General features: G+C 57.4%; 2 protein-coding genes across 3 annotated transcripts; one reads left to right on the top strand and one right to left on the bottom strand.

Annotated features, from left to right (window-relative positions):
• The first annotated feature begins 1,400 nt into the window (after positions 1-1,400).
• Positions 1,401-14,602, top strand: SLC15A3 (solute carrier family 15 member 3). Its single transcript, XM_070564040.1, has 8 exons — positions 1,401-1,990; positions 5,303-5,592; positions 7,572-7,719; positions 9,482-9,592; positions 10,306-10,474; positions 11,904-12,062; positions 13,467-13,622; positions 14,300-14,602. The coding sequence occupies exons 1-8, from the start codon at positions 1,433-1,435 to the stop codon at positions 14,452-14,454; spliced, it is 1,746 nt and encodes a 581-aa protein (XP_070420141.1). The 5' UTR covers positions 1,401-1,432; the 3' UTR covers positions 14,455-14,602.
• On the bottom strand, positions 14,516-26,726 carry TMEM132A (transmembrane protein 132A). 2 transcript variants are annotated; one of them, XM_070564039.1, is made up of 11 exons: positions 26,450-26,726; positions 23,841-24,055; positions 23,403-23,621; positions 22,342-22,673; positions 20,850-20,999; positions 19,404-19,599; positions 19,174-19,317; positions 17,841-18,043; positions 16,804-17,083; positions 16,220-16,411; positions 14,516-15,801 (listed from the first exon to the last, which is right to left on the bottom strand). In XM_070564039.1, the coding sequence occupies exons 1-11, from the start codon at positions 26,550-26,552 to the stop codon at positions 14,758-14,760; spliced, it is 3,078 nt and encodes a 1,025-aa protein (XP_070420140.1). In that variant the 5' UTR covers positions 26,553-26,726; the 3' UTR covers positions 14,516-14,757. The 2 variants fall into 2 exon arrangements, with proteins under 2 accessions (XP_070420140.1, XP_070420139.1); XM_070564038.1 differs by having other exon boundaries at positions 19,404-19,602; positions 26,450-26,716.
• Positions 26,727-27,542: the final 816 nt, after the last annotated feature.

Raw genomic sequence — 27,542 nt, 5'->3', positions numbered from 1 at the left:
AGAATCCAATAGGCATCCACTTAGGAAGGTCCGGGAAGGTCTCTGCCAGGAAGAGACATTTCAGCTGAAATGTAAATTAAGAGAAGAGGCCAGCCACGCAAAGATGGGGAGGAAGAGCAGTTCTGGCAGAGGAAGCAGCAGAGACAAAGGCCCTGGGGCAGGAGGGAGCTCGGCACGTGAGGGGAACAGAAAGAAGGTTGGAGTGGCTGGACTGGAGTGGACATGGGGCCACAGTGAGGTTGGAGGAGAGCGGGAGCCAGATCTAGCTGGCCTTTTAGGTCAGGGTGAGGGCTGGCTCTTAATCCAAGTGCTCCGCAGGGCTCTGGAGAGCCAAGTGCCGAGGCCTGCTTTTGATTTAGTCCAAGGTCCCTTGCAATCTCGACTCACTTGTGGGCCCTCTATGGCGCCACATGCTTCTTGAAGGTGCCCCACTTCCTTCCTCACCATAGCGTTTGCACAATCTGAAATGCATTTTGAGAGGTTCCCCTGTTACTCAGGAGCCCGAGCAGCGGTTTACCCCTCGTTCAGTTACCATGAACCAGCCAGCCCCCCCAGGTCTTTCCTCCCCTCCATTGGGCCTCAGTCTCTGCATCCGTGAAGTGGGACCAAATAATGCACATGCCTTTCCAGTCCTACCAGCCTAGCTTTGCACGGTGATTGGCAGAGGATGCAGCAAAAGTGGGATGGAGGGAGAAATGAAAGTGAAAGAGAAATTTATTCCTCCACGCTCCGGGGAAAAACAGGCGGAGATTGGGGTGGGTTAGTAGGCGGTGAAGACGGGCAGTTTTTAGAAAGCTGGGCGGGCAGGGACCCTGTGACCTAGGCTTTCATTTCTCCTAAACACCCCACAGGCATCATGTGATGCGCCGGCCACAGAAGCGGTGAAAGGGGAAGCGAGGGACGCCCGGAGTTTCTCAAGAAGCAGAGCGCTGGACCGAGGCTGAGCCGGGAGGGAGAGCCAGAGGGGACCGAGCCGGGAGGCAGGGGGGCGATCGGGGTCTGGGGAGGAGGTGGAAGAGATAGCGGGGCCGGTGGGGGCAGAGGGAGCCCTTGTGGGAAGGCCTTGTCCCCAGGTGTCACAAGGAGAAGGGACAACAGTTAAGAAAGGAGACCAACCGGGCAGCCCAACAGGAAAGGGGGGGAGGGGCAGAGACGTGGAGAGAGGAAGGGTCGGCAGTGAGGACAGAGGAAGAGTTAGGGGTGGGAGGAAGGGAGAGGAGAGAGTTGAGAATTAGGGAGGGGGAGGTAGAATCTGGTAGCAGCAGAGGGACCCGAGGGGGCGGGGTGAAAAGGACAGGGAGAGGGGAGCGGGGAGCAGAGGGGTGCAGGGGGAGCAAAAAGGGGTGAGCAAGGAGGGTGGCCAGTTTGGGGGGGAGCAGAAGAGGGGGGCCGCGGGGGAGGTGGGGGTAGAGCGGAGCAGCGGGGTCCGAGGATGCCAGCGCCGCGCGCCCCGGGGGAGCCCCGCGGGCTCGGGGAGCGCAGGCCGCTGCTGGCGCGCGGGCCGCGGGGACCCCGACGGTGGCGGCGGGCGGCGGCGGCCGCGGTGCTGCTGGTGGAGATGCTGGAGCGCGCCGCCTTCTTCGGCGTCGCAGGCAACCTCGTGCTGTATCTCAACAGCGCCAACTTCCAGTGGGGCGACGAGCAAGCATCGCGCGCCGCGCTGGTCTTCCTGGGCGCGTCCTACCTGCTGGCGCCCGTGGGCGGCTGGCTGGCCGACGTGTACCTGGGCCGCCGCCGCACCATCGTGCTCAGCCTGCTGGTCTACCTGGTGGCCTCCAGCCTGCTGCCCATCACCGCCTTCCCCGACGGCCGCCGCTCCTTCTGCGGCGAGGTCCCCGTGTCGCCGCTGTCGCCCGCCTGCCCTTCACCTGGCTGCCCGCCCGCCCTGCCCAACCTCTACTGCGCGCCCACCCTCTATGTCGGGCTGCTGCTGCTCGCCCTGGCCGCCAGCTCTGTCCGGAGCAACCTCACCTCTTTTGGGGCCGACCAGGTGAGTGGCGGGAGGCCCACGAAGTGTGGAGGGAAAGCAAAGGACGGAGGGCTGAGACCCAGGAGTCAGGCGGCTCCGGCGTAACCTCCCCGCTCTTGCTCCGGTTTCCTTATTGGAAAGAAGAGAGGGAACTAACTCCAACAAGAATAACGACGGCAACAATAGTAATAACCCTAGTTGGCCAGGCCGTCATCCTATGTGCCAGCCCTACGCTAAGCACAGACAATGTTTGAACTCATTTCATCCTCTTAACTATCCAGGAGGTGGGTAGTAATATTATGTCCATTTTACAGATGAGGACACTGAGTTTTCACAATGTTAGTCAACACCTCCAAGGTCACATAGAGAGCAGATCAAGATGCGCAGCAAAGGAAGCTGGACTGGAGGCCCCACCATGGGCCCCTTCTTTATGTGTTATAGGGCTGGGGGCTACCACGGGAGAAAACCTCTTCCTACCAGCAGGGCCAGAGGTTCCGTCAGGCCCACTTGCTCAGAGCTCAGCTCTGCCACTTGTTAGCTAGGGGCGCCTGGGCAGATATCTTACCCTCTGAGCCTTTCTCTGTGTGCTCTTGGACCAAACATATAGGAGAAACTCAATAAATATTTGCTAAATGAATGAGTAAATGCCTAACAACATGGCTGTATTTGATAGCTTTACTCAGTAGGATATTAGACAATAATTTTAAATAATTTGTGATATGATTAAAACAACCACATATGGTGTTAATGAGCAAAAGCAATGCAGAACTGCCTACAGAATATGATTACAGCCGTGTGAAAGGACTAGGTGTCAACTAAAGGGGAAAACTGGAAAAAAAATTGTAACAGCAGTGTGATCAGGCCACTGGACTAATGGTACTTTTTTCCTTATTGTCTCCGTAGGTCAAAGGGTCTTTAACTACATGTATTACGATCATAAAGGGGACATCTAAAAAGAAATTTTTTAAGCTATACTTTTTTTTTTTGGTGAGGAAGATTGGCCCTGAGCTAACATCTGTTGCCAATCTTCCTCTTTTTTTCTCCCCAAAGTCCCAGAACATAGTTGTATGTCCTAGTTGTAAGTCATTCTAGTTCTGTGTAGGATGTCACCACAGCATGGCTTGATGAGTAGGTCCACATCCAGGATCTGAACCAGCAAACCCCAGGCCGCTGAAGCAGAGCATGCGAACTTAACCACTTGGCCATGGGGCCGGCCCCAAGGAGACTTTTTTAAAGGAATCATTACATGCAGCTGACATCCACCATCCAGCATCCAATGCAGTTTCTACTTTCCTTGCCAAGCAGTTAGTCATCCAGACTGTTTGGATTCCTTTGATGACAGGGGGACTCAGTGCCCCCAGAGCAACCCTGTCCATTTCTCAGCCACTATTGACCTTCCTTCAGACCGGGAGGCCCCCACTGTCTGTCAATAGGAATCGCTCATCTTCCTTTAGTTCTGCTCTTGCATTGACATCCCACTACGCCCCCAGGTACCCTCAACCTGTGCGCTTGACCTCATTGACCCGCAGAGGGCTTTGCCATGCAGTGCCTCCTGTCTCTTCCTCCTCCTGGTGGCAGAACTGGCCTCCCGAAGGTCCGGCCACTAGGCAGAGCCTCCAGTGGCATCGATGGTGACAGCAGCTTCTGTGCATCCTCCCTTTTACTGGACATGGACTTTGGGCAGGGCAAGGCCGGCCTGAAAGGCTGCCTTCAGGGTCTGGGCCTGACCCCGAAGACAGTTGGGAAACCCTGAAATGATTTGAGGTGGGGATGGACATCCTCAGATTTGAGTTCTTTAAAATGGCTCTGCCTACAGTGTAGAGAGTGGATGGGCGTAATAAGAGTGGGTGCACCAGAGCAGGGAGGGGGCTGCTGCAGAATTCAGGGGGGCAGTCAGACGGGGGATTTGGGGGTGGGAGGGGTTGGCACCATCTGGCAGACAGCTATACCGAGGTGCTGCGTGTTGAACACGCTTGCTGATTTCAGAAAGGGCCATCCATCATTCTCGGCAGCATCTGCTCATTGCGGGAGAACTCAGTCCTATCCTGAACGGGCTGTTTGATCTTCCCCTTAGAATTGCAATTGTCATATTCATTTACATCCAGTTAGTAAGTGGAAGTGGCCATTCATAATGGGACTTATGCAGTTCTCTGCTTGAAAACTCTGCAGCAAGGATTCTCAGAGAATGGACATGGCCCTCCCTCCCAGTCGCCAAGAGGACCCCTCAGAATCTCCGAGGGAATGCAGTTTAAATGCATCTCTTGGACTGTCATTTTACGTTTGGAAAAGGAACAAACTGCTTACCTTTTTGCCAAAGCCATCACAGAAACGAAAGCTTGAGAAAATCTTAGCTAAGTGGAAATATGTGTCTCTGGGCGGAAGAGAGCAGAGGATTCTGAGATGTGGGGGGGTTATTGAAAGGGTGATGGTGTACAGAGTCATTATCTAGAGAAGTGACCTCCAATCCTCACTACTTTTTTTAAAATGCAGATGCCCGGGTCCTGCCTGAGACCTGCTGAGTCAGAATGTGGGACCAGGGTCAGGGAGAGGTGGGGCAGCCGGCACAGCTGACCCAAGCCAGCAGACCGGAAGGAGGCCTGGGGCCTGACTGTTGCACATTGATCCAAACCCTGGGTAAAGATTTTCAGCCCTTCTGCCCTTGCTGGGGGCCTGTTTTTTTTGTTTTTTTAACTAGGTCAGTACCGCTCTTGGGGCTGAGTCTGGGACCACCTCTGCTTTCTCTGATAACGCTGAGCTTGTTTGACAGGGCATCTATCAGAGGGAAGCAAGAGGAGGAGAGAGATGGGCCACAACAGAAAACTCTATTTGTGTCTCCAAACTGCAGAGGAAATCCTCAATTAGACTTTTAACCGTTCTTTCAGTAATCTGCACACATCGTATTTAATAATGTGGAACAGACCTGAGATCTTTATTGGCTTTTTTCTGATTGTAAAGGTGGTGCACCCTATAGGTTACTCGGTCAAAGACAAAGGCAGGAATCAACTAGAAACGAACTGAGTAGCATCAGAGACATCTGTCGTGTGCACTACGTGGTGACAATAAAAAAGCAATGTGTGTCATGGGCATGAAAAAACAGCCGTGCCAAAATGTCCTGATCCTTAACAAGTGACTCCAACAGATGGGTTTATTCATTCATTCAACAAATATTTATTGAGCATCTATTTAATGATCAGAGACTAGGAATGTGCCAGAATGCCCACTCGCTGACCGAAGAAGTGTGTCTCTGGGGGAGAGGGGGTGCAGGGACAGAGAGGATGTCACGGCAGGGTGCCCCTGGACCTCCCTGGCCCTCACTTTCACCCTTGCTGGCAGGTGATGGATCTTGGCCGCCATGCCAGCCGCCGCTTCTTCAACTGGTTTTACTGGAGCATCAATGTGGGTGCTGTGCTGTCCCTGCTGGTGGTGGCCTTTATCCAACAGAACATCAGCTTCCTGCTGGGCTACAGTATCCCCGTGGGCTGCGTAGGCCTGGCTTTCTTCATCTTCCTCTTTGCCACCCCCATCTTCATCTCCAAGCCCCCCACGGGCAGCCAAGTGTCCTCTATGCTTAAGCTTGCTCTCCAAAGCTGCTGTCCCCGGCTGTGCTGCCAGCCCTCTCCCAGGTAAGGAGGGGGCTCTGGGTGAAAGAGGCTCCCGATCTTGGAGAAGCACCGGCTTCTCCCGGGGAGGCACCGCCCAGTGTGAGGACATTCTGGTTCAGCTTTGGCTCCAGTGGTAGCCCTTTATGATGACCTGCTCTCCAGCAGGCCGGAGCTGCCCATTGTGACTGAAGATGCAATGGAGGTCGAGGTGGTGGCAGTGGTATTTGTGATGGGCTAAGTGTAGGAAGTACGAGGATGTTAATAGTCTTGATGGTGATAAAGATGGGGATGATGGCGTTATTAGCTACGATAAATATCAGTGCTGGTAATGACCATAACAATGGCGGTCGAGGTGGTGGTTATAGAGATGATGGTACCACTGAAGGTTGTTGGGACGTAATTCTACACTACCCTAATGTTAAGCACAAGAAAGTCTAAGAAATCAGCCAAACTGGGTCCCTCTCCCTTGAGCTGGCATCCGTGGGAGGAAGGTTCTGAGCCATCTTGCGTATGCACAGTGGCTTCCTTCTGCCTCTCTCCTCCCTAGTGAATTGGCTCCTTATGCTAAGCAAACCCGTCTCCAGAACTTGGGGCCAGTTACAGCTCCTGTCAGTAGGATCTAGATGGAAAAGGTACAGAACGTGCTTTCCTCCAGCTTGGTGCATTGCTGGAAGGTTTCGTTTTAACGATCCATTGCTGTCTAACGAACTACCCCAGAACTGCGTGGCTTAAGCAACCACCTTTATTGTACCTCTCACAGTTCTGTGCGTAACTGGGCTCAGCTGGGCAGCCCTGCTGCTTCTGATGTCATCAGGGGCTGTGGTGATCTGGAGGTTTAAAGAGGCTAGAACATTCAAGCTGCCTCACTTCTATGGCTGGCAGCCCATGTCGGCTGTCCATGAGGGCACCTCAGGCCCCCTTCATGTGGCTTCGCCGTGTGGCTGGAGCTTCTCACAGCAAGGTGTCTGGGTTGCTAGAGAAGGGAGCATCCCAAGCGCGAATGTTCCCAAGGGAAGGAAGGGGAAGCTGTTGGTCCTCTGAAGGCCTTTAGGAGGCTTGAAGTCCCAGAGTATCTTTTCTGCCTCATTCTGTTGGCCAGCACAGGCGCAAGGCTGGTCCACATTTCAGGGCTGGGGCGATAAACTCCTGTTGGTGGAGGAGTAGCATCACGTCCTGCGGGTGGGGAGAAGCTGACTGTGGCTGTCTTTGGAAACCACCACACTGTTTTGTCACTTTGGGAATCTCAAAGGATGAGGCAAGGCTCCAGGGCAAGAAGGGATTAGAAACCTCACAGGACAAAGGGCAAAGGGTAAAGGTCGCAGCAGTGGTAGCTCTATCCTGTTTCCTAATAGTGTTTCCTCCAGCCCTCCCTCTCCACTGCGTACCTCCTTGTCATGTGGGGAGAGGGCCATCATGTCGACATGTGGAGACAGCACAAGGGGGAATTTTGGTGTGTGAAACCTGTGACAGTCTCTCTCTCCCAGCCAGGCTTGGACTGGGGCTTTCCTGGTTTCCATGGCAAATTGATGCCAAAACATCCCCCAAGACTCTGCTTGCCACAGTCTCTGGTCTTACTTCTCCCAGGACCCAAGGGGGCCCGGCTCTAGGACGGAATGGTCCTGATCAGCCACCTTTGCTACAAAGGAGATGATAGTGATAATATTCACAGTGGCAGCGCCAGCACTGAAACAAACAATGGTGACAGCAGTGAAAACTCCCTGGAGAGGATGGCTTTAGGGACAGTGGTCACCTGACTGACAGTGAGGATGGGGAGGATGCTGGGGTTGGTGACGGTGGTGATGATGGGGAAAGGGATGCTAATGGTGGAGTGGAGATGCTAAGAGTGGAGGAGATGAGGGTGGTGATTTCGGAGATGATGGCTGTGATAACTGGGGGTCAGGGAGCAGGATTGAATTAAGGATGATGGTGGAGGTGAAAACGATGGCCGTGCTGGTGACGATGATAGCTGCCCTTTTTTCTGCTGCCCCCTGGCCCCACAGACACTCTCAAGGCACCCAGCTGCTGCCTGATGAGAGGTCCGCCCAGCCTGGCCCTTCCCCCCAAGAGGACGTGGCCAACTTCCAGGTGCTGGTGAAGATCTTGCCCGTCCTGGTGACCCTGGTGCCCTATTGGATGGTGTACTTCCAGGTAAGCACCCTGCTTGTGTGCTCTGGGGGGACTGGCTCCCCAGTGCCCTCACTGGCCTGAACTTTCACCAAAGAAGCCCAGGGCGTGCAGAAAGGGGAAAGGAGTGCACTGCTGCTGTGGAGCCCCCGGTGTGGGGCCTGGCACAAAGCCATCCCAATAGCTAAAGTCCCTTGGGTAGAAAAGCACAAGGCCCCGTGACTTGAATAACTCACCCCATCACTCTGGGCCTCGGTTTTGTCACGTGTAAAACGAGTGGCTTAGACTAGAGGCTTCAACAGCTCTGCAGTCAGATTCTCCAGCTGGGAAGCTGAGGCCCAGAGGTGTGTTGGTTGCCCAAGGCCACACAACAAGTTAGGGGCAAGCTCAGTCGCTGAGTAGTTTACAACAGTGTTCCCCACCCCGGCTGTGCCTCAGAATCACCTGCCTGGAGAGCTTTTAAAAAAATACAGATTCTTGGGGCCAGCCCAGTGGCATGGTGGTTAAGTTCACATGCTCTGCTTCAGCAGCCCAGGGTTCACGGGTTCAGATCCTGGGTATGGACCTACACACACACCACTCATCAAGCCATGTTGTGGTGGCGTCCCACATACAAAGTAGAGGAAGATTGGCACAGATGTTAGCTCAGCGACAATCTTCCTCAAGCAAAAAGAGGAGGATTGGCATTAGATGTTAGCTCAGGGCCAATCTTCCTCACCAAAAAAAAAAAAAAAGATTCTGAAGTCTCACCCCACATTACTGAAAGAGAATGGCTGGGGGGAAGTCTCTGGTGTAATAAACTCAGATGATACTGATGCTCAGGCAGGTTTGAGAATTACTGCTTCCCACCATGCCCCAAGGGGAAGGTTAATGGGGCGCACGTGTGTGTGCACATGTGTGCATGTGCACGTGCACGTGTGTGGACGCATGTGGGGATGTGTGTGTCTAGGTGGGCAGCAGTCTAACCCAGCCCTTAATCCCCAGCCAACAAGGTCATTGCCCCCCACCCCCCCTTCACATGAACCTTATTTCAAGCTGCAGAAGACGGGAGTCACGCAGGGCCAGCCTGAAATTGGCTTTGGCACAGAGGTAGAAGCTGTCCATGTTGGGACAGAGGCGCAGGGGGGATGTGCTTGTGTCCATGGCTGACTCTCAGTTGTACCGGTTGTCAGAATATTGACATCCCTCCATCTCACTTGGTAAATAGCTGAGCAACTCAGGTACCCTCCCGTGGCCAAGACTCCCCTGTGGGACTCTCCCAGGTCCCCCTCCATTATCTGGCAACTAAGGGGGTAATGCCTGGTACGGGGGGCCCTGGAGTCTGCTCCCGCTGCCGTGTCCACAGCCATCCCGGTAGCTCAGAGCGTATGCAGTTCTGGCCGTGTCCACCTGCGGCACACAGCGTGGCCTCAGTGTCAGGTGAGCACTCCCCATGGGGACAGCCATGTCATTATCTTCCCTATGTCGACATTTATCCATGTCTACTCTAGGGCAGGCCCTGGAGACACAAACGTGAGTCAGACCAGCTGTGCCTGGGCTCTGGAATAAGGCTGCTCACACGGCTCTCAGGCCTGGGAGCCGAGTCAAGGAAATCCCCCGGCCAAGCCTGGCTCCCAGCAAGCAAGGAGGGTGGGAAGGTTGCTTTCCCCTGAGGCTGGGAGAGAGGACAGCCGCCCAGCTGCCCTGTGCTTCACTGAGGAATGCCTGCCTTGGAGCTGGCAGCCTCCTGGGGCTGGAGGTGCGGCGGCCAGCTCTGGTGCAGCCTCACCTCCCTCTCTCTTGGCAGATGCAGTCCACGTATGTCCTGCAGGGCCTTCACCTCCACATCCCGAACATTTTCCCAGACTCCCCTGCCAACAGCTCTGTGGTTCTGAGAGCCCAGGACAGCAGCTACAAGGTGAGGGTGTGTTCAGCCCCCATTGCAGGCCGTGCTGGGGGCTGCCTTTGAGAAGAGGAGGAGATGAAGTCGCATCCACAGTCCCCTGCCCCAGGGGCAGGGCATCCTCAGGGTACAGGAAAAGCACCTGGAGGGTGGGTGAATTTGTGCCACAGCCCAGACATGCTGCCACAAGACTCAACTGCTTAAAGGAATTCAGGCCCGCTGCAGCTCTGGAGGAGGCCTCACGGCCCAGTTTGCACCAGGCCCCCAGATCAGGCACACTCAGGTCCCTCCTTTGTTCCCTCCCTCTCTGAGACCCCTGGATGCCCAGATCTCTCCCTTTCACCAGGACTTTCCAAACCAGTTCCTTGGCATTTCAGAGACTCGTAAAATCAAAGATCTTCAGAGCTGGCAGATAAATGACATCTTTGCTACTATACCTCCATTCCTTGCCCATGGCAGACATCACTAATCAATCATGACGTTCTTTCATGCTGAGCCCATGAATGTTCCAGGCAGCCACTACCAATCGATAGAAGTTAGAGGAAACTATTTGCCATCCGGGATCTAAGCCTCCCCCCCAATTACACAGATGAGGAGTGTGCATTCCTGAGAGGGCAAGGGGCTGACCTGGGACCACCCGGGGACAGTGTGGAGTCCAGATCTCCTGACTCCAGCCCGGAGCTCCTTCCGCTCTGCTAACCTGCCTCTCTTGGCTCCCTCTCGGCCAGATCCCGGAAGCCTGGCTCCTCCTGGCCAATGTCATCGTGTTGCTGATCCTGGTGCCTGTGAAGGACCACCTGCTCGACCCTCTACTGCTGCGATGCAAGCTGCTTCCCTCGGCTCTGCAGCAGATGGCACTGGGGATGGTGTTCGGTTTTACCTCCGTCGTTGTGGCAGGTGTGTGGGCCTGAGTGGCGGGGCGTGTGGAGGCAGGCTGGCCTCTGTCTGGGGCTGACGGGGGGCTGGCCCCACTATAGGCTGATGCTGAAGCCGTGGGCCTGGGCCAAGTACACCCTCCACCCATGGGCGCTGGTCTTGGCTCCCCAGAAGGAGACTCTCTTCCTCAAGTCCAGCTTCCCTTCATTTTGACAGATGCGGAAACTTAGGCCAAGAGAGGAAAAAAGATTTTCCCCATGGGATGAAAGCTCCCTGAAGGCAGGAATCTTTTTCTTTTTGATTCACTGCTATGAATAATGCCCGTGGCCACTCAATAAATAGGTTGAATGAATTTTCCAAAGACACATAGCCACTTAGGAACAAATGGGGACTTTAAAAAAGAAGTATTTATTATTTATTCCCTTCCTTCTTCCATTTCAAAAGGATTGGAAGCCATTTATAGAAAAGGGCTCCGGTAAAGAAGCCTTGTGCTCTTGCACAAACCTCAGCCCTTTTTACTTAGTAACTCAGTGATCCTGAAGTCACTTAGAGTCTCTGAGCCTCATCTTTAAAACGGGGACAATAATTCATTCAGACCCAGTGCAGGGCCGGGCTCTACCCTCATGGAATGTGGTCCAGCAGGAGTGTTGTAAGGATTAAAAGAGATGAAATCTGTAAGGCGTCCAGCCCCGCAGGAGCCAGAGGAATTAAAGCTCAATAAACAGCATTGTGTTGCAAGGATGAAAACCAAACTAGATTCTTTTTCAGCTACGTGCTTTTGTCCTATTTCGCCCTCACAATAATCCTGGGATTTTTATTCCTACTTCTTGCGTAAGGGAACTAGGTCTCAGAGAGGTTAAGTGATTTGCTCAAGGTCACACAGCCAGCCAGTGGCAGGGCCAGGACTGAACCCAAGTCACCTAACACGACATCCACTAGAACACAGCTGTATTCTAGGCAGTGAAGGGGAAGGAGAGAAAATAAACTTGAAAGCCAGGTTAGAAACCTTACTGTAATCTTGATGCTGCAGTAGAGTCATGTGACATCATGGAAACCAGGCCAGCTTTGAAACCAGACACACTGCGGCTCAAATCCAACCCCAACTACTTGTCAGCTGTGTGACTCTGGGCTGGTTGCTTAACCTCAATTTATCTTTCTTCCTTTGCAAGAATGTGTATTAAATGCCTGGCACATAACAGACTCTCAATCAATATGAGTTGTTACTGTTACTGAGCACAGAACCTAGTTTTGAGCTTCCTAGCAGCCGAGGCAAAAAGGGAAGAGTTGGAACTCAAATCTTGATCACCTCCCTCTGGCCAGCCTTCTTTTCCTTACCTGCTGCCCAGTCAGTCATTGACTACTTAGCGAATACCCACCACATGCCAAGCTCTGCCACAGGCTAAGCTGCCTAGAGTGGGCCTGGATGTAGTCTCCCTTTCTCTCCCACCAGGAGTCCTTGAGATGGAACGTTTAGAATACATCAGAAACAACCAGACAGTTTCCCAGCAGATCGGGGAGAAAATATACTACGCAGCACCGCTTTCTATCTGGTGGCAGATCCCTCAGTACCTGCTCATCGGGATCAGTGAGATTTTTGCCAGCATCCCAGGTACACTGGACCCCTCCCTTGCTCTCGCACCAGAGATGGGCTCTGCTTGGTGATGTCTACAAGTGAGGGGCGCAGCCTCCAGGGCTTGTCCTCATGGAGGCAGGCAGGGCTTTCTGAGTGGGCCTGCCTCTACCCCATGAGGATTTATCAGCATCTGGTTTGTGCCAGGCATTGAGATTGGCACTGTGGATTTGGAGGTGCGCAAGACACTCCCCGTGCCAACTTTCCACATACTCGCCCTGGTGCCAGGATCCCCACGCCCCAGTCTTTGCAGTTGCTGCTCCCTCTGCCTCAAGTCAAAAGTGAACTTGTGTTTCCCCTTCAGTTCCCAGCCTAAATGCCATCACCTCCCTGAGGTTCTCTCCAAGGTCCCTGGGCAGAGGGGGTGCTCGCCCTCCTGCCTTTGCTTGCCTCTGTCACAGCACACAGGTCGCTGTGTGATAATGATGCCTTCGCACATTCATAGGTTTGCCTCCCCGCTGGGCTGTGCGCCAGAGCACAGGGCTGGGGTTGCTCTTAATCAGCCGAGCTGCAGAGGCTCGCTCAGCACAGGCCCAGGGCTGGGCCGGGTGGCACTCACTCAGGTGGGCGCGAAACCGTCCCACAAACAATAAACCCAGGGGAGTGCTGTAGAAGGGGCTGCAGGGCGTCGGGAAAGCCCAAGGCGGGAGGTGGCGGGTGAGCCAGTTTGGGGAAGCAGAACTCAGGCAGTGGCAGGAAGGACCTCACAGACAGAAGGAACAGCATCAGCCAAGAGCCGAGCCTTATGTCAAGGGTCGGGGAGAAGGCCGGAGAGGCCGGGGCCTTGTGGGCTGAGCCTGGATGTCGAGGTTTCTCTTGAGGGCAACAGCCCCCTCCAAGGGGTTTTTGGCAGACAGAGGACCCCATTAGACATGCCTTAGACAGACCCATCTGGCTGAGTGGGGAGGATGACAGGAGACAGGGGACTTTAAGAGGCACTGGCAGGGGCCGGGCAGGAAATGAGCAGGCCTGAGGTTTGGCGCAGGGCAGGAGGAACCGAGAGGAGGGCAGACCGATTTCTGAGGTTGAATCAAAATGATCTGGTGATGACAATGAAAGTGGGCAGAGAGGGTGGGGGAAAGGCAGAGGGTGAAGACGGCTTGGAGGTGCTGGTACTGAAATGGGAGACCCAGGAGGAAGGGGAGGAGGGGAGACAGCAGTGTGGGAGTGTCCGGGTGGAGGAGCCCATCCGGAAGTGGATGAGCAGGGCAGAGGAGAGGTCCTTGGTGCCTGGTGTTGTCATAGCCACAGAGTGGGCAACCATCCAAAGGAAGCAGCATGGAAGCTTGGTGAGGGCAGGGTGGGGGCTGTGGCCCAGCGGGCTGGCACCTGGGCCCGTGCTCTGTTCTTCCAGCGGCCCCTTGGGCTGTCCCCTCTCTGCAGGCCTGGAGTTTGCGTACTCAGAGGCCCCGCGCTCCATGCAGGGCGCCATCATGGGCATCTTCTTCTGCCTGTCGGGGGTGGGCTCGCTGTTGGGCTCCAGCCTGGTGGCACTCCTGTCACTGCCGGGGGGCTGGCTGCACTGCCCCAAGGACTTCGGTGAGTGTGGGGGCCTCCCTGGGGGTGGGACATGGTGGGAGGGAGGCTTGGAGAGGAGGTGGCCACTGCTAAGTCCTTTGGCCCCAGGCAGAATGAAGTAGCAGGCTGGACTCCAGACAATAGGGTTCTAGCCCAAATTTGGCTAACCACCCACAGTGTAGCCTCCCCTCCTTGGGCCTCAGTTTCCTAACTGTCAAAAAGGAAGCATGGAGGGGCTGGCCCAGTGGTGTAGTGGTTAAGTTCGCACACTGCTTTGGCAGCCTGGGGTTCGTGGGTTTGGATCCCAGGCGTGGACCTATACACTGCTCATCAACCCATTCTGTAGCAGCGTCCCACGTACAAAACAGAGGAAGCCTAGCAATGGATGTTAGCTCAGGGCCAATCTTCCTCACCAAAAAAAAGAGGAGGAGGAGGAGGACCACCAAGGCTCCTTCCTGCTTCTAGAACTCTGCTATTCTGGCTGAAGGGTCGCCTTTCCCCATGGTATTTGTGTTTCAAGCCCCGGAAAGAACAGATAGCTCACAGGGAACTGTAGACACCACGGGGGACACGCAGGGCGCCAGCTGCCCAAGGGCTACCTGCCCAGTGTCCAGACCCAACCCACTGCCCACCCAGCTCCAGCTGCCAGCCACAGGGGAGCCCCACCCTGACCCAAACGCCAACCACTGCTTTCCCAGGGAACATCAACAACTGCCAGATGGACCAGTACTTCTTCCTGCTGGCCGGCATTCAGGCCGCCACGGTGCTCCTGTTTGTCTGGATCGCTCATCGCTATGAGAGGGCGGCTCAGGGCTCGGCCTCCCACGGCAGTTCCAGCAGGGACAGGGGCTGAACACGCCCCCACCCCCCAACCCCTCGCCTCTCTCCCCAGGACACAGATGGCAGCAGTCCCATTTGGGGTTTCCTTCTCAGTTTATTCTGTACCCAACATTAGGATGCAATGGTTCCCATAAATAAGGGGCATAAGCCCTTCCTCTCGACCACGGTCCATGACAAGGGGCAGGGCAGAGGGGGCCTAGGTGGGAGTCCTTGCAAGGGACCAGGCAGGGGACTTGGATCAATAAGCACCAGAGGATGGGCAGGAGGCTGCCCGGGCTGGTGGCCGACTACGCCGGGCCAGGCAGGCCGGGAGGGGTCAGGAGCTGCCCCGGATCCGCTCCATGTAGCTGCGCAGCTCCTCGGGGTCCTTCAGCCCCATGTCCTCACACACCCAGCGGATGTCCTCCTCGCCCGCCACCAGGATGGACTGCACGGCAGGGGCCCCAACGGGCTCCTCGGGTGGCTGGACTGGGGGGGCTGGTGCAAACGTCACGAACTCTACACGCTTCCGCCGCCCTCCGGCTTCCTTCCGGGCCAGGGTGCTCGGGGAGCTGGTGGTGGCCCCAGCAGGTGCCTGGGTCAGGGTCAGGGCCTCCCCGCCTCCCCTACTCTCGCAGGGGCAGCTCCCATCCCCCTTGGGTGGGCCGGGGGACTGCCGGTCCAGCTGCCGGCTCAGTTCCTCCTGGTCGGTGCCCAGCCAGACCCAGTTGTGGGGCTGGGGGGAGGCAGGGTCAGTGGCACTGTCCGGAGGCTCCTTGCGCTGATAGCGCAGCACGAAGACCACACCATTGACCAGGAAGATGACGATGGCCAGGCAGAAGATGCCCAGCAAGGCGTACATGCCCAGCTCTAGGTCGGTGACCCGCTGAAGGGCGGGGACCATCTCTTCCTCTTCCTCCTCCTCCTCCTCCCTGGCCTCTGCCTCCTCCTCCCTAGCCTCCTCCTCTGCCCGCTCGAACTTGGCCCTCACACCCCCGTTGCCCCCCGCACTGCCTGCCGCCCGCCGCTCACCCCCAATGCTGGCCTCCGTAGCTGGTGAGCTGCGGGCAGGGCTGGATGGGCGGGCAGGGGCTGGGGTGGGGGCAGGGGGCACCCCTAGCCAGGCAGTGCCAGAGGCCAGGGGCACACGGTGGCGGCCCCGGCGGCAGAGCTCAGGCGGGTGCAAAGCCACATGCAGGGGCAACCCCTCAGTGCCTGCCCCACTCACCACCACCCTGAGCTGGGCGCCCCGCTCCTCGGCTGGCAGGATGGCACCAGGCTCCTCGGCCGAGACGGATAGTCCCAGGTCCCGGTGGTCGTAGAGCTCAGCGGGTGCCAGGGTGTGGTCAGAGAAGGACAGCCATAGGGAGAGGGCCACCTCCTGTGGGGCACACGGACACAGGCAGAGACACGCGAGGGCACGCACCCATGCACACACAGACCGCTCCCACAGAGACAGGCCACATGGGGGAGGAGAGACCAGAGAGAAAACAGACACAGGCAGATGGACAAAACACAGGGAGAGAGGGGACATGCGTCAATCACCTGTCTGCCCCTCAGCCCCGGGGTCTGAGTCATCGGGAGGGTCCTCAGTTAGAGCCATCTAATCAACCTCCCACTGCCACACTCAGGCCAGCCACTGCTTGGTCACCTCCAGCCGCGGAGAACTCACTACCTTACAGGACAGTCAGTCCTCATTCTGAAAACCCTAAAGTGAGGGGTCAAGGTACCTCCCATCCCCCTGTCATCAGCCCCCATCTGGAGATGTCAACCTCATCCCCCTGACCCCCAGCTGTCACCTGCTTTGGGGCAGGAAGAGCTGACTGTGCCCAGCATGTGGCTGTGACCTCCCCGGGGTGGGCAGTGCCCCGGCTCAGGGCCAGCGAGATGCCCATCACCGGCTGCACCTGCAGCTCCAGCACTGAGACCTTGTCATCCGTCACAGCCAGTGCCTGCTCCCCCAGGATGGAGTCAGACAGCGGGGACCGCACCTGAGGGTGAGAGGAAGCTGGAGGTGGGGGGGCCTTGGACACAGACAGCCTCTCCCCTGAGACCCGAGCACCCCACAAAGGGATCTGGTTTCTGCTCCCAGCATGAGCACAGGCTGCTCTCCCCCACCCTTTGCACCACAATCGTACGCCCTATACATACCTGGACCACAATCCCACACCAAGGGGACAGTCCCTTCCTCTCTCAAGACCCAACCCCAGCCTTCATACCTAAGGGGCTTCCCCCATTATGCGGTCCACCCTATTCTCCCCCAATCCTCAATCCTACGGGGCTCCTATCTCCCCAGGTACACCCTGGGCCTTTCCGACACTCTTCACATCTGCCCACGAACATTCTGGGCGCCACCTCCACCCTTGTTAGGGGGTCTGCTCACCTCGATGGAGGTGACGCCGGGCTCCCGGCCCACCAGCACGCGGCCGCCCTCCAGCGAGGCTACGCGCGGGTCCAGCACGCGGGCGTGCGGCGCCACGAGGTGGGACACGTCCAGCAGCCAGTCGGGGCCGAGCAGGTGGGTGAGGCGGCGGCCCCCGTCCAGCGGGCGGGCCGCGAAGGCGGCGAGGAAGCGCACACCGGCGCGCTGGTACTGCAGGCGGCAGCCGCGGGCGCGCCGCTCCGCCTCCTCCACTGCCGCCGCCGCCTCTGGCTCCGCAGCCCTGCGGGGAGGGGCGGCCGAGGGCGGGGCGTCGGCGCAGGCTCCGCCCCCGGCCGCCGAGGACCCCGCCCACTGGAGGCCCCCAGCGCGCGCACTCCCTCAAACTCCGCCCACACCCGCGCCTTCTGGGGCCAGGCCCCGCCCCTGCAGGCGCGGCGCCCCAGCCGCGTTCTGATTGGTGCCTGTCCCTCTCCATCAAGACGGCCTCTTGATCCTAATTGGAACTCTGTGGCTGCGGAGGAGGCGTGGTGACCCTCGCTTCGGCGAGTGACTTAGGGGTGCTCACTCTCTGTAGGGTCTGCGAGCTCGATTCCAGAGGCCACCCTGCCCCTTGGGCTCTGGTGGGACCCCCTCCATCTTTACTGAGCTAGGAATCTTAGGCTTTGAGGACACAGCAGTGAACAGAAGAACGAACCCTGCCTTCAAGGGCTTGCATTCTAGGGGAGGGGAGTGAAGGCGGAGACAGACCACACGAACAAGATTAATCGGTGTTATAGTATAGTAGAAAGTGATGCGCACGATAGAGATGGGAGGCAGGGAAGGTGGAGGGGGGCGGTGCAGAGGTCGGCAATTTCAAATAAAGTGGACAAGGCTGGGGGTGGGTGTGTTGTGAAGGGCAGAGATGAGTAGAAAGAACCACAAGCCACTGGGCAGTTTTCCAGACCCCAGCTCGGGCCCATGGCTGTGTCTCCTGTACCCTCTCTCAGTCCCACAGCGACTTGGCCAAGGCCTGCCGGCTTCCCCAGGCTTGCACTCACCCTTCAGCTGGGCCGGGTACCCTCCAGCCTCGGACCTGCTCGAGGGTGGTGTCGGTCAGCTCGATGCGCAGGGGCAGCAGCGGGGCCCACACCGTCAGCCGCAGCGAGGCCCGCAGCCGGCGCCACCAGAAGTCCACCCGCACCCCGCGAGCACCCCAGCTCTCCTTGCCAGCCACAAACACAGCATCACAGGCCTCGGACACCTGTGGGAGGGCAGGGGGCAGGGCTGGGCTAAGCCATGGAAGACAGGTGTAGACCAGAGAGGACAGCCCTGATCCCACACCACAGGGGGTACAGCTGAAACTGGGTGCGGTATTTTACTGTCATGCATGTCTTGACATGAAGGAGCTTTCGCCATGCAGGCAAGACCCATTCACCCCGGAGGAACCAGCCATTCCTGAGTTCACAAGGGGCTCAGTTGGCAAAACTAGCTATTTGCATCCAGCAAAATCTTTCTCTTTGCAGAGGAGCGTTTGAACTCACAAATTTGCCTCCTCTGTAGTGCTGGCCTCTGGCTTTGGTGCTGGAGCCACCTGGCAACCGGCAGGTAGGCAGAGGTGGAGGGCCAAGGCAGACCTACCCACCTGAGAGCCCTCAGGTAGGAACCACTTACACAGGGGTAAAGTGCCACCCCGAGTGGCAGAAAAAACACCTCCTCCACTCAGGCAGCCAGGATTTTGGCAAATGCAGGCTGCAGGCTTCCCTTCTTCAAACTTCAAAATGGGGAAAGTTGCCCTGCCATTTTTTTTTTTTTTTTTTTTAACCTCACGGGTCATTATGAGGCTCCAGGAATAACAATTATCTTTTTCTTGATCATTATATAATTGTTATATCATATTGTTATTATAACAGCCATAGCTGTCACTATTTCAGCTCCTGCTCTCTGCTGAATACTATCTTCGGGTGCTTTTAATTCTTACGACAACCCTAAAATAGATTCCCCTTTTAAAGCTTAGGAAACTGAGGCTCCGAGAGGTTAAGAGACTTGTCTATGATCACACAGCTGATAACAAAGATGGGATTCAAACTAAAACGTTCTGATCTCAGAGGACATGTCCTTAACTCTCCCACGTCAGTTCATTTGCCAATGCGGTGATGAATGGTAATGACTGTGCAAGTGCCTAAGTTGGGGGTTACTGGGGTTACACAGCTCCCACTGGACTCTGGAGAGACGTGGTGGGAACAAAAGCTGAAGCTGTGGTTCCCCCATGAGGGTTTGGGTGTCAAGAAGCAGCTGTTCTCTTGGGGACCCGAATGGGGAAGGAGGACAGTCGTGTGTGCATCATTGCACACACTAGTGCATACTCACATGGGGTTGGCGCATGCCACTCACCTGCAGGACCTGGGTGTTGGCTGACTCACAGCCAATATGCTCTGTCACCTCCACCAGAGCGCCCGCACTGTCCACGGTGACAAGGCGCACTGGGACACGCCGTGGCACTCCAGTCAGTGGCGCCGTGTTCACCAGCTCCTCGGTCTGGGAGGGGCAGCAGGAGCTTAGCCCCAAGCTCTTCACCTCACTTGGCCCCCCTTACCCAGCCGGGCAGAGGGGGGACCCCTTACCTTAGCCAGTGGGACGAGAGCTCTTACGTCCCGCTCTGACACCAGAATCTCCCACACCATTTTGTCCTTCTCTGCTTCAGGGGCCTGGCCTGGGTACTCCAGCTGCCACGTGACAGGGCGAGTGACCGCCACGCCCCCACTGGTGCCATTCTCCACCAAAAAGTCCACCCACAGGAACTCGGACAGCTCAAGGGGGCTGCTGGCCAGAAGAGAAAGAAACTGAGTTCTTACCAGCGGCTAGGAACAGCTCCTGTCCATCTCAGGTAGATCCTAGGATTGTCCCCATTTTACAGGAGGAAACTGAGGAACAGAGGTTTTATAACTGGCCCAAGGTCACACAGTGAAAAGTGGCTGGGCTGGGCTCTCATCTGCTCTTGGCCTCAACAAGATCCAGGTAGCCGCTCGCCCACCCTCCCCCTAAGAGGATGCTTGCTGGCTCTCGGCCCTTCCTGGGACCCCCTACTTGGCTTTCCACAGCCATCGGGGTGGCATAAAGCACCTGATGTCAATTTCTATGTACTTCCAAGCCCCGGGACTGGTACTCGACCCCCTGAATAATAACACCCACAGCTTCCTTTGATCAAGCACCTACTATGTGCCAGAAACTGGCCTGGAGGCTTGCCATGCGGTATCGTATTTTACTTCCACAAACCCTAAGGGATGCATCCTTATCCCCATTTTACAAGAGGGGAAACTGAGGAACTCTGGGGGGCGGTGGGGAGAGGTTAACTGGCTTGCCCAAGGTTATTCATCCAAAAAGTGTCAGAACCAGTATTCAAATGGGCTACGAAGCCCATGGCCTTGACCCAGGCTCAGGGCGTGAATAAAAAGAGTTCACGGGGCTGGCCCCACGGCCGAGTAACCAGGTAAGTTCGCGTACTCCGCTGCAGGCGGCCCAGTGTTTCGTTGGTTCGAATCCTGGGTGTGGACATGGCACTGCTCATCAAACCACGCTGAGGAAGCGTCCCACATGCCACAACTAGAAGGACCCACAACGAAGAATATACAACTATGTACCAGGGGGCTTTGGGGAGAAAAAGGAAAAAAATAAAATCTTTAAAAAAAAAAAAGTTCACAAATGTTACAAACTCTAGCTGGGCTTTTTTCAGGAACAGCAATGGCCCAGGAAAAGGGACCCATTTGGTGGGGATGGGAGGTGGGGTCGTGGCTGTGAGGGCTGTAACTCGGTGGCCAGAATAGGTGGCGTCCCCTGGAATGAGATGCATAGACACCGCACGTGGCATTTGGCAGAGGCTGGGTAAATAGTATGAATGAGGGAATGAATGAATGAAATAGCTGCCTCCTTGAAGGAGTCTGTTCTTGGGCCTGCTCACAGTGGAATACGGAGGCATGGCAGCCCCCTCCCCTGGGGTCCCATTAATCTACGCACTAGCACTCTAGGACCAGCCCTCCCTCTACCACCCCTAAGTGGAGGGAGCTGCCCACCTGGGGTCCGGCCCTGTGAGCCCAGCACGGTGGCAGGTGATGAGGGTGGTGTGGTGCTTGGAGCCCTTGAAGCGGTCCAGCTTGGCAGTCCAGAGGGTGGGCTGGGCTGGGCGGGCAGCCGTCACATGCAGCCCCTTCTTCACCTTGATCCTGGGGAAGAGGACACAGGTCCAGTTTGTCAAGGTGGCTGCTGAACTTGGACTGGACGGGACGAGGGAGACAAGGGGATAAAGATGCCAGCCTCTTGTCTGGCCTCCCCTGCGCTGGTCTGAATCTCCTCGTCGCCATCGTCCAACCCAGAAGGACCCCATCTCAGTGCAGGTCATGCCACACAGCTCTCCCCGACTCAGAGACTACTTAGGACTCCCCACGGCCCACAGGGTCAAGTCTGAGCCTGGCATTCAAGACCCTCCAGGGTCCGGTCCAGTTTCACCTTCGGCTGTGATGTCTCTCCATCGTTCTTTGCTAAAGCTACACCCAAAATTCTTCCCCACGTACACAAAACCCAATCATGCCTCTAAGCCTTTGTCCAGGCTGTGCCTTCAGCCCGGCCCACCCTTCCTTTCTTTATCTGCCCATTCTTCCAGCCCCCAGCAACTCAAATACCATTTCCTTTAGAAAGCTTTTCTGGTGGCAGGACGAATTTCCCCCTTTCACGCCCTAACCCAAGCCTCCACCGCACTTTCTACCTTCATCAGAGTACACAGTCCAGTTCATGCCCGTCCAGCTCCCTTCCCTAGCACTGGGGGCCCCTTAGTGCCAGGAGCAGACTGGGCCTTCCTCCTCTCTGTAGCTCCACAGTGGAGACACAGGACTTAGCATAAAAAGTGTCCAGGAAAGATCTAATGAGTGTGCGAGTGGGCATAGGAGGGCATGAGACACAGGGAGATGGGACGGGACACACACACCCCCAAATATGAAAGAGGTGGGTCATACCCTGCAAATCCTTGTCAGTGGGATTGGGCTGGGGGGCTGCTCTGGGGGACTTCCTGCAGAAAGGGATACAAAAGGAGGGCCTGCCTGTGGAGAGGAGTGGGTTCTGTCCAAAGCCTAGGGACCCATGGCAAGGGCGGCAAGTGGAAGAACATGCAGATGAATGTGACTGGGACAAACACCAGTCCTGGGGCATTAGAGCATTAACCACCCCCAGGCACTGCGCTTTCCAGTTTCTAAGCCCTTTCCTATTTCCTCTCCCTGGAGCCCTGCAGCTGCCCTGTGAAGCAGGCATAGTCAGCCCCACTGGAGATAGGAGTCTCAGGGAGGTGTTAGGAGAAGAGAGCTTCCTACTTCTGACTCCAAGTTCTGGGCTGTGCCCATCGCAGGGTCTTGGTGCCGCCAGGGCGATCACAGCACTTGGCCTGGAGGGGGTTTGGTGGACCCGTGTTTTGCAGAGATCAAGGATTCCAGTAAGCAGCCCAAGAGGAGTAGGCACCTGCCCAGTCTTCCTGCAGAGGTTTCTACCTCCGACCGCCCCCAGAGGCCCCGGGCTCACCGCAAGGTCAGGACGCCGGCTGTGAAGTTGTGCCGAAGCAGGAGGGTGGCACTGAAGAGCTGTCCGGGCCTCACGGGCACGTCGGGCACCCGCAGAGTCACTGCTTCATCCAGGGGCACCTCCTGGTAAGGTGGGGGGTCCGCCGGGCGCAGCTCCACGTCGCCCACCGGGAGGGCCTGCTCCCTGGGGTCCTCCTCCCCACCGGGTCCACAGCCCCCAGGGCCCTCGGCAGCGGGCTCCAGCGTGTAGGCCAGCTCCGCCCGCGTGGCAGAGCCCCGGGAGAACCAGTGCGAGGGGAACTCCAGCTCCACCACGCAGGCGCCCAGGGACGGCTGCAAAGACACAGTGGCCGTGGCTAGCACAGTGAGGGAGGGATTCCCAGCACCCATGGCAGGAAACCCAGAGCTGGAGGGTCCAGGAAAGGCGGGGCCAGCGTGGGCCAGAGCGACACAGCCAACTAGCAACAGGGCTGGGGCTAGGTCTCTAAACGTGTCCACAAGCCACTCTTGTACCTTTGGGGACAGCCTCACTCCAACGTGAGCCAATCCCAACGCCTTCCCTAACTGTGCCCCAGGACCTCTCTGACTACAACTCAGGCTTCTCAGAATCCCAAAGCCTGCAGAATACCTCTCTCCAGTGGATTCCTGTGCTAGCCTCTAAAACAGGGGAAACTGCGATTAGGAAAGGAATTCAAACAATAATGCAAACACGCGCTGAGGGACTGCTCTGTGCCGGGCGTTGTGCTAAAAGCTACTCTTGCATTCATCTTGTTGATTCTTTATCCAACTCCATAGGAGGTAGGAATTGTTATTACCCCATTTTACAGATGAGGAAACTGAGTCTCAGAGATCAAGTTGCTTGCCCAAAGTCATACACAATGGACTGAACTCCTTATTAACCCTTTCACAGGGCCCCGTGAAAGCTGGCAGAGCAGGAATGGAGTCGGGTGGTCTGTGACCCCCAAATGTCCCAGGAGTGGTTGGCCCTCTCTGCCTTACCCTGGGACCGCCATCTGGCTGGCGCGCCAGCAGGGCCAGCCTAGATGGGGCCTGCCCACTCACCTGGAAGCGGCAGGCTCGGTGAGCTGTGCCTGCAGGGTGTATGGCATGGAGCCGGGCACAGGGCAGGCTGCCAGGCCCCGGCGGCCAATCCTGCCCTTTGAGGTGGAAGAGGACGCGGGCGTGGGGCTCTGCTGGAGTCACGGCCGCTTCCACCGACACGGCCCGCACGTCCCACGGGACTGGCCGTTGGTGGGGCTCCGTGACCCGAGGAGGGACCACCTGGAGGGAGAATGGCGGTGCTCAAGAAGGCAGGGGGTGCAAGGAAGATGGGATGCCAGGCTTCCCATCCTAGGCAGGCAGGAGAGAGCCTTCAAGGGCCTCAGTTTCCCCATGGAACATGGGGAGCACAGCTGGGACTGGGGCAGGCCCCTGAGCCACACAGAGCTGACCTCAGCTCTGAGTCCTCTTAACCTGGGAGTCTCTGGCGCCCCTCCTTACCTGCTGAGTGGCATAGGGCGGGTAGGAGGCCCGGAGAAGCGGCTGGGCCCTGGGCCAGGGCTGCAGGAGCAGAAAGGTCTCAGATCTGGAGCCCAGAGAGGAGTTGGCAGGTGGGTAGTGGCCCACCCGCTGCACACGGAAGTGTTCAGGGGCATCTAGGAGCTCCAGGGTGGCCGGCAGGTAGATGGGGTCCAGGGTCTCCTGGTCACAGACCACTGAAGAGGCAGAATCGGTAGAGAGAGTGACAGCTCCGGAGCTGGCAGGGGCTGAGCTGAGCTCCATCCCAGGGCACAGAGGTGGTGGGCAGTGGAGGGAGAGAGGGTTATAAATGTCCCCTCCCCTCAGGATGTGGGGGGGAGTCTCCCCATCTCACAGATGAGGAACTGGGGCACAGAGGGCCTCAGGCAGGTAGCAGGTGACAGGGTCAGGATTTGAATCTGCGTCCAGGACTGGAGGCCAGCTTCCCAGCCATTCCTTCTTCTACCTCCCACAAACCCAGGCCTCGCTCCCTCCCAGCAGAACCACGGAACCTTCTCCATGTCTCTTCTTCCCCCATTGCTGCCCTCTTCCTACTTGCCCCTGACACCTAGGCATTTGTAGGGCACAGTTCTCCCGAGATAGGACCTATGCGGTGGCAGATGGTGACAAGCTGAACTTTGTAGTAGACGGTTTCTCCACCCCTGGGTCCTTGGCCAAACTTGGCTGGGCATCCGCCCTCCCACCCCTTACATCATCACCATGGCAACCTCGCTCTGGTTTCCCAAACTTGTTCCCTTCTTCCCTGTCTCAATTGGGTACTGGAGTGCAAGAGTGGGATGGGGGGTTGGGTGGTGGACGGGAACCAGAAGCCTGGGGAAAGAGTCAAATATTCAACAGTCGGAAGGGCAAAGGACCACTAACACCATATCTGGTTTGTCCCTACTGACTATTAATTAGCTCTAATCATAATAATTAACATTTTTTAACATGAGCTCTCTGCAGGCTATTACTTTAAACTCTTTCTATGTATTAACTCTTTCAGTTTTGGTCATACCTTTGAGAACTAGGTTCTGTTACTATTAATCCTATTTTAGGGATGTAGAAAATGAGACTGAGAGGTTAAAGTCGCAGCCTGTGGTCGCCCGGCTGGAGCGGGGTGGAGCTGGGAGGCAGAGCCAGGCATCACCCACTACACTACCGTCCATCTCTCTCTCTCCACCCTGTGCTGCTGGCAAGGGTGACCCTGCAGCCTTCACTCCCCGGACTGTGGGTCTCCTCTCCTTCCGGCCCAAGATGGAATGTTGCCTCCTTCTCAAGGAAGCCCTCCTTGATTGCTTGCCCTCCCACCAGTCCCCTGGGTCTCTTGCACCCTGGTTGCCTCTTCTGAATTAGTCATCTTCCTGTCTAGCAACAGAAGGACTTGTCTTACTCATCCCAGAATCCCCCAAGCTAGGCAGCTTTCCCTGGAGAGGATGTCCTGGGAGCCTGGAGACCTGCGTTTATGTCCTAACTCTGCCTCCAAGAAGCCTGGGTCAGTCATTTAACATCTTGGAACCCCAGTTTCCTCACCAGTAGAACGGGCATTTAGTGACCCTGTGGACTCTGGAGCACTTTGTAAAGTGTGGAGCCCTGTCTGGGGGAGGGGTTACGGCTGCTGCATAATGGATGTGACAAGGCTTTCCTCATCTCCCTGTGTAAGGGGTTATTAGGGCTTCCGCCGGGTCCCCTGGGGAGGGGAGCAGGTGGCTGAGAGCAGCCCTAGAGCCAGCTCCTTCAAGACCCTCCCCACCAAGGAGCATGGGTCTGAGATGCTGCCGCCATCCCACCCCCCAAGCAACAGGTGAGTGACTATGGCTCCCAGGGGGCAGCCCCTGGCCTCCCATCCTCCTCCTACTCCATCGCCTCATAATTACAAGATGCTCTGTGGCTTGACTCCCACGGACTCCCATCACCCAGAGCTCAGCTTTCTCGGTGGTGGTGAGGCGGGCTCTCCTGGGGCTTCATCCACGTAGCAGCCACAGGCCATGCCAAGAGCAGTCCGAGCCCCACAGGGTCTGTCCCCGGGGCACAGGGGAGTCGCTGCCTCTTCTTATGGATCCCCATAAGGACTCAGGAAGGCACGGAGGGGGCAATCCCTGGAGACTCCAAGGTCGGAGGCCTCCTTGGGGCAGGAGGAGGGGGACTGCGTACCTCGCAGGTCCCAGGCAAAGGGGCTGCTTCCCGCTCCTATAGGGAGTGGGTTGATGGCGGAAGGAGGAGGCTAAAGGGTGCAACTCCGTGGACCGCAGATTAGGGAGATGGTGCGCCCGGGGCAGGGGCAGCCGGATTAGATGCCCCGGCTGGAGGGGAAGTCGCGGAAGGTGCGGGAGCCGGACGTGGGTAGGGGGAAGACGGTGAGAGCCCAGGGACCGAGCTGGTCCGGGGTCAGGAAGGAGTTGCCGGGTTACGCAAGTGAGGGAAGCAACAGAGGCGTGCAGCTGGGGGCGCGATCCCGGGAGCAAGATCTCTCCAGCCCTCCGGGCACGCAGCGGGGCGACCCGCTCCGGGTTTCGTCCCAGAACCCGCGGGTTCCCGGCTCCCGGGCATCCCTCCCGCCTCTCGCCCCGCCCCTGCCCTCCCCTCCCGCTGACCTCTCACGATGTCCAGGGCGAGGGCCACCAGGAGGCACAGCCAGGGGCCGCGGGGCCCCCGGGGAGCCGCCGCCGCCGCGCGCCCCGCCATCCGGGCGCACATCCTTCCCGCGCAAGGCGGGGACTAGGCGGGCGGCTCAGGCATCTCCCGCGCCCGCTCCGCGCCGGCCTGCTGGGTCGGTGCCGCCCGCCCGGCGGCTGCAGGTCGCAAACAATGGAGCGGGAGCCGGAGCCCGAGCGGGCAGGGAGGGAGCGAGCGCCGCACTCGGCCGGCCCCTCCGCCCCGCCGGGTCCTAGTGCCCTGCGCATCCCGAACCCGGAGCGCCCCCCGGCTCGAGGTCGGGCGCTCGGGCACTTCCCTGGGGACTTAACAAGGGAGACTGACTCGCCTCTGCCCAGAGGGACACGATGTGTTCTGTTCGCTCCGTCTCGGAGGCTCCTGACCAAAGAGGAAAAAGCCACTTCCCCTGCCTCACTCCCGCCCCACAAGCAGCTCACCTATAAAGGCATCTGACCCCTGAATCAGAACCAGAGTTCAGGGACACGGGGAACTGAGCTGCAGGGGTGGAAAAGGGATGAAAGAGGGCCAAAGGGCCAGGTGACAGCCCCCTGGGCCTGCCTGACAGAGCCCTGGGCCACTCCCGTGGAGGAAGGGCTCCAGGGGCAGGCAGCTGGAGTTTCACATCCAGGCCGATCCCAGAGCGAGCCTTGTGGCCCTAGGGAGGGAGGAGCACTGGCCTGCTCCGGACGGAAGCCCTGCCTCCCAGGCCCTGGCCTCCAGGCCCAGCCTTGCCTGGCAGGCAGTATTGGGAGCAGGGCACCTGGCTGCCTATTAGCATCTCCTGGGCAGCTTAAAAACAAAAAACCACGCCCTGGCCCCCGATCCAATCCACGGGCCAGGTTGAGAACCACCATCCAGGAAATGCTTGTCTCGGGGCAGGGAAGTAGGGAGGGCAGGCAGGTCTTCTCCTGGCTTCGGGCCAGCCTTTGAGGCTCCTGCACACAGTGGTGGAAGGAGTAGCTTCCCCAGTCCCCTTTCAACCATCCTGTCAGCTCTTGGAAGTTTTCTAACCTGGCATGCCTTCCTCATTCC

Source organism: Equus przewalskii, chromosome 11 (genome assembly GCF_037783145.1).
Source record: "Equus przewalskii isolate Varuska chromosome 11, EquPr2, whole genome shotgun sequence".
Taxonomy (NCBI): domain Eukaryota; kingdom Metazoa; phylum Chordata; class Mammalia; order Perissodactyla; family Equidae; genus Equus; species Equus przewalskii.
This window is presented reverse-complemented; position numbering and strand designations above follow the sequence as displayed.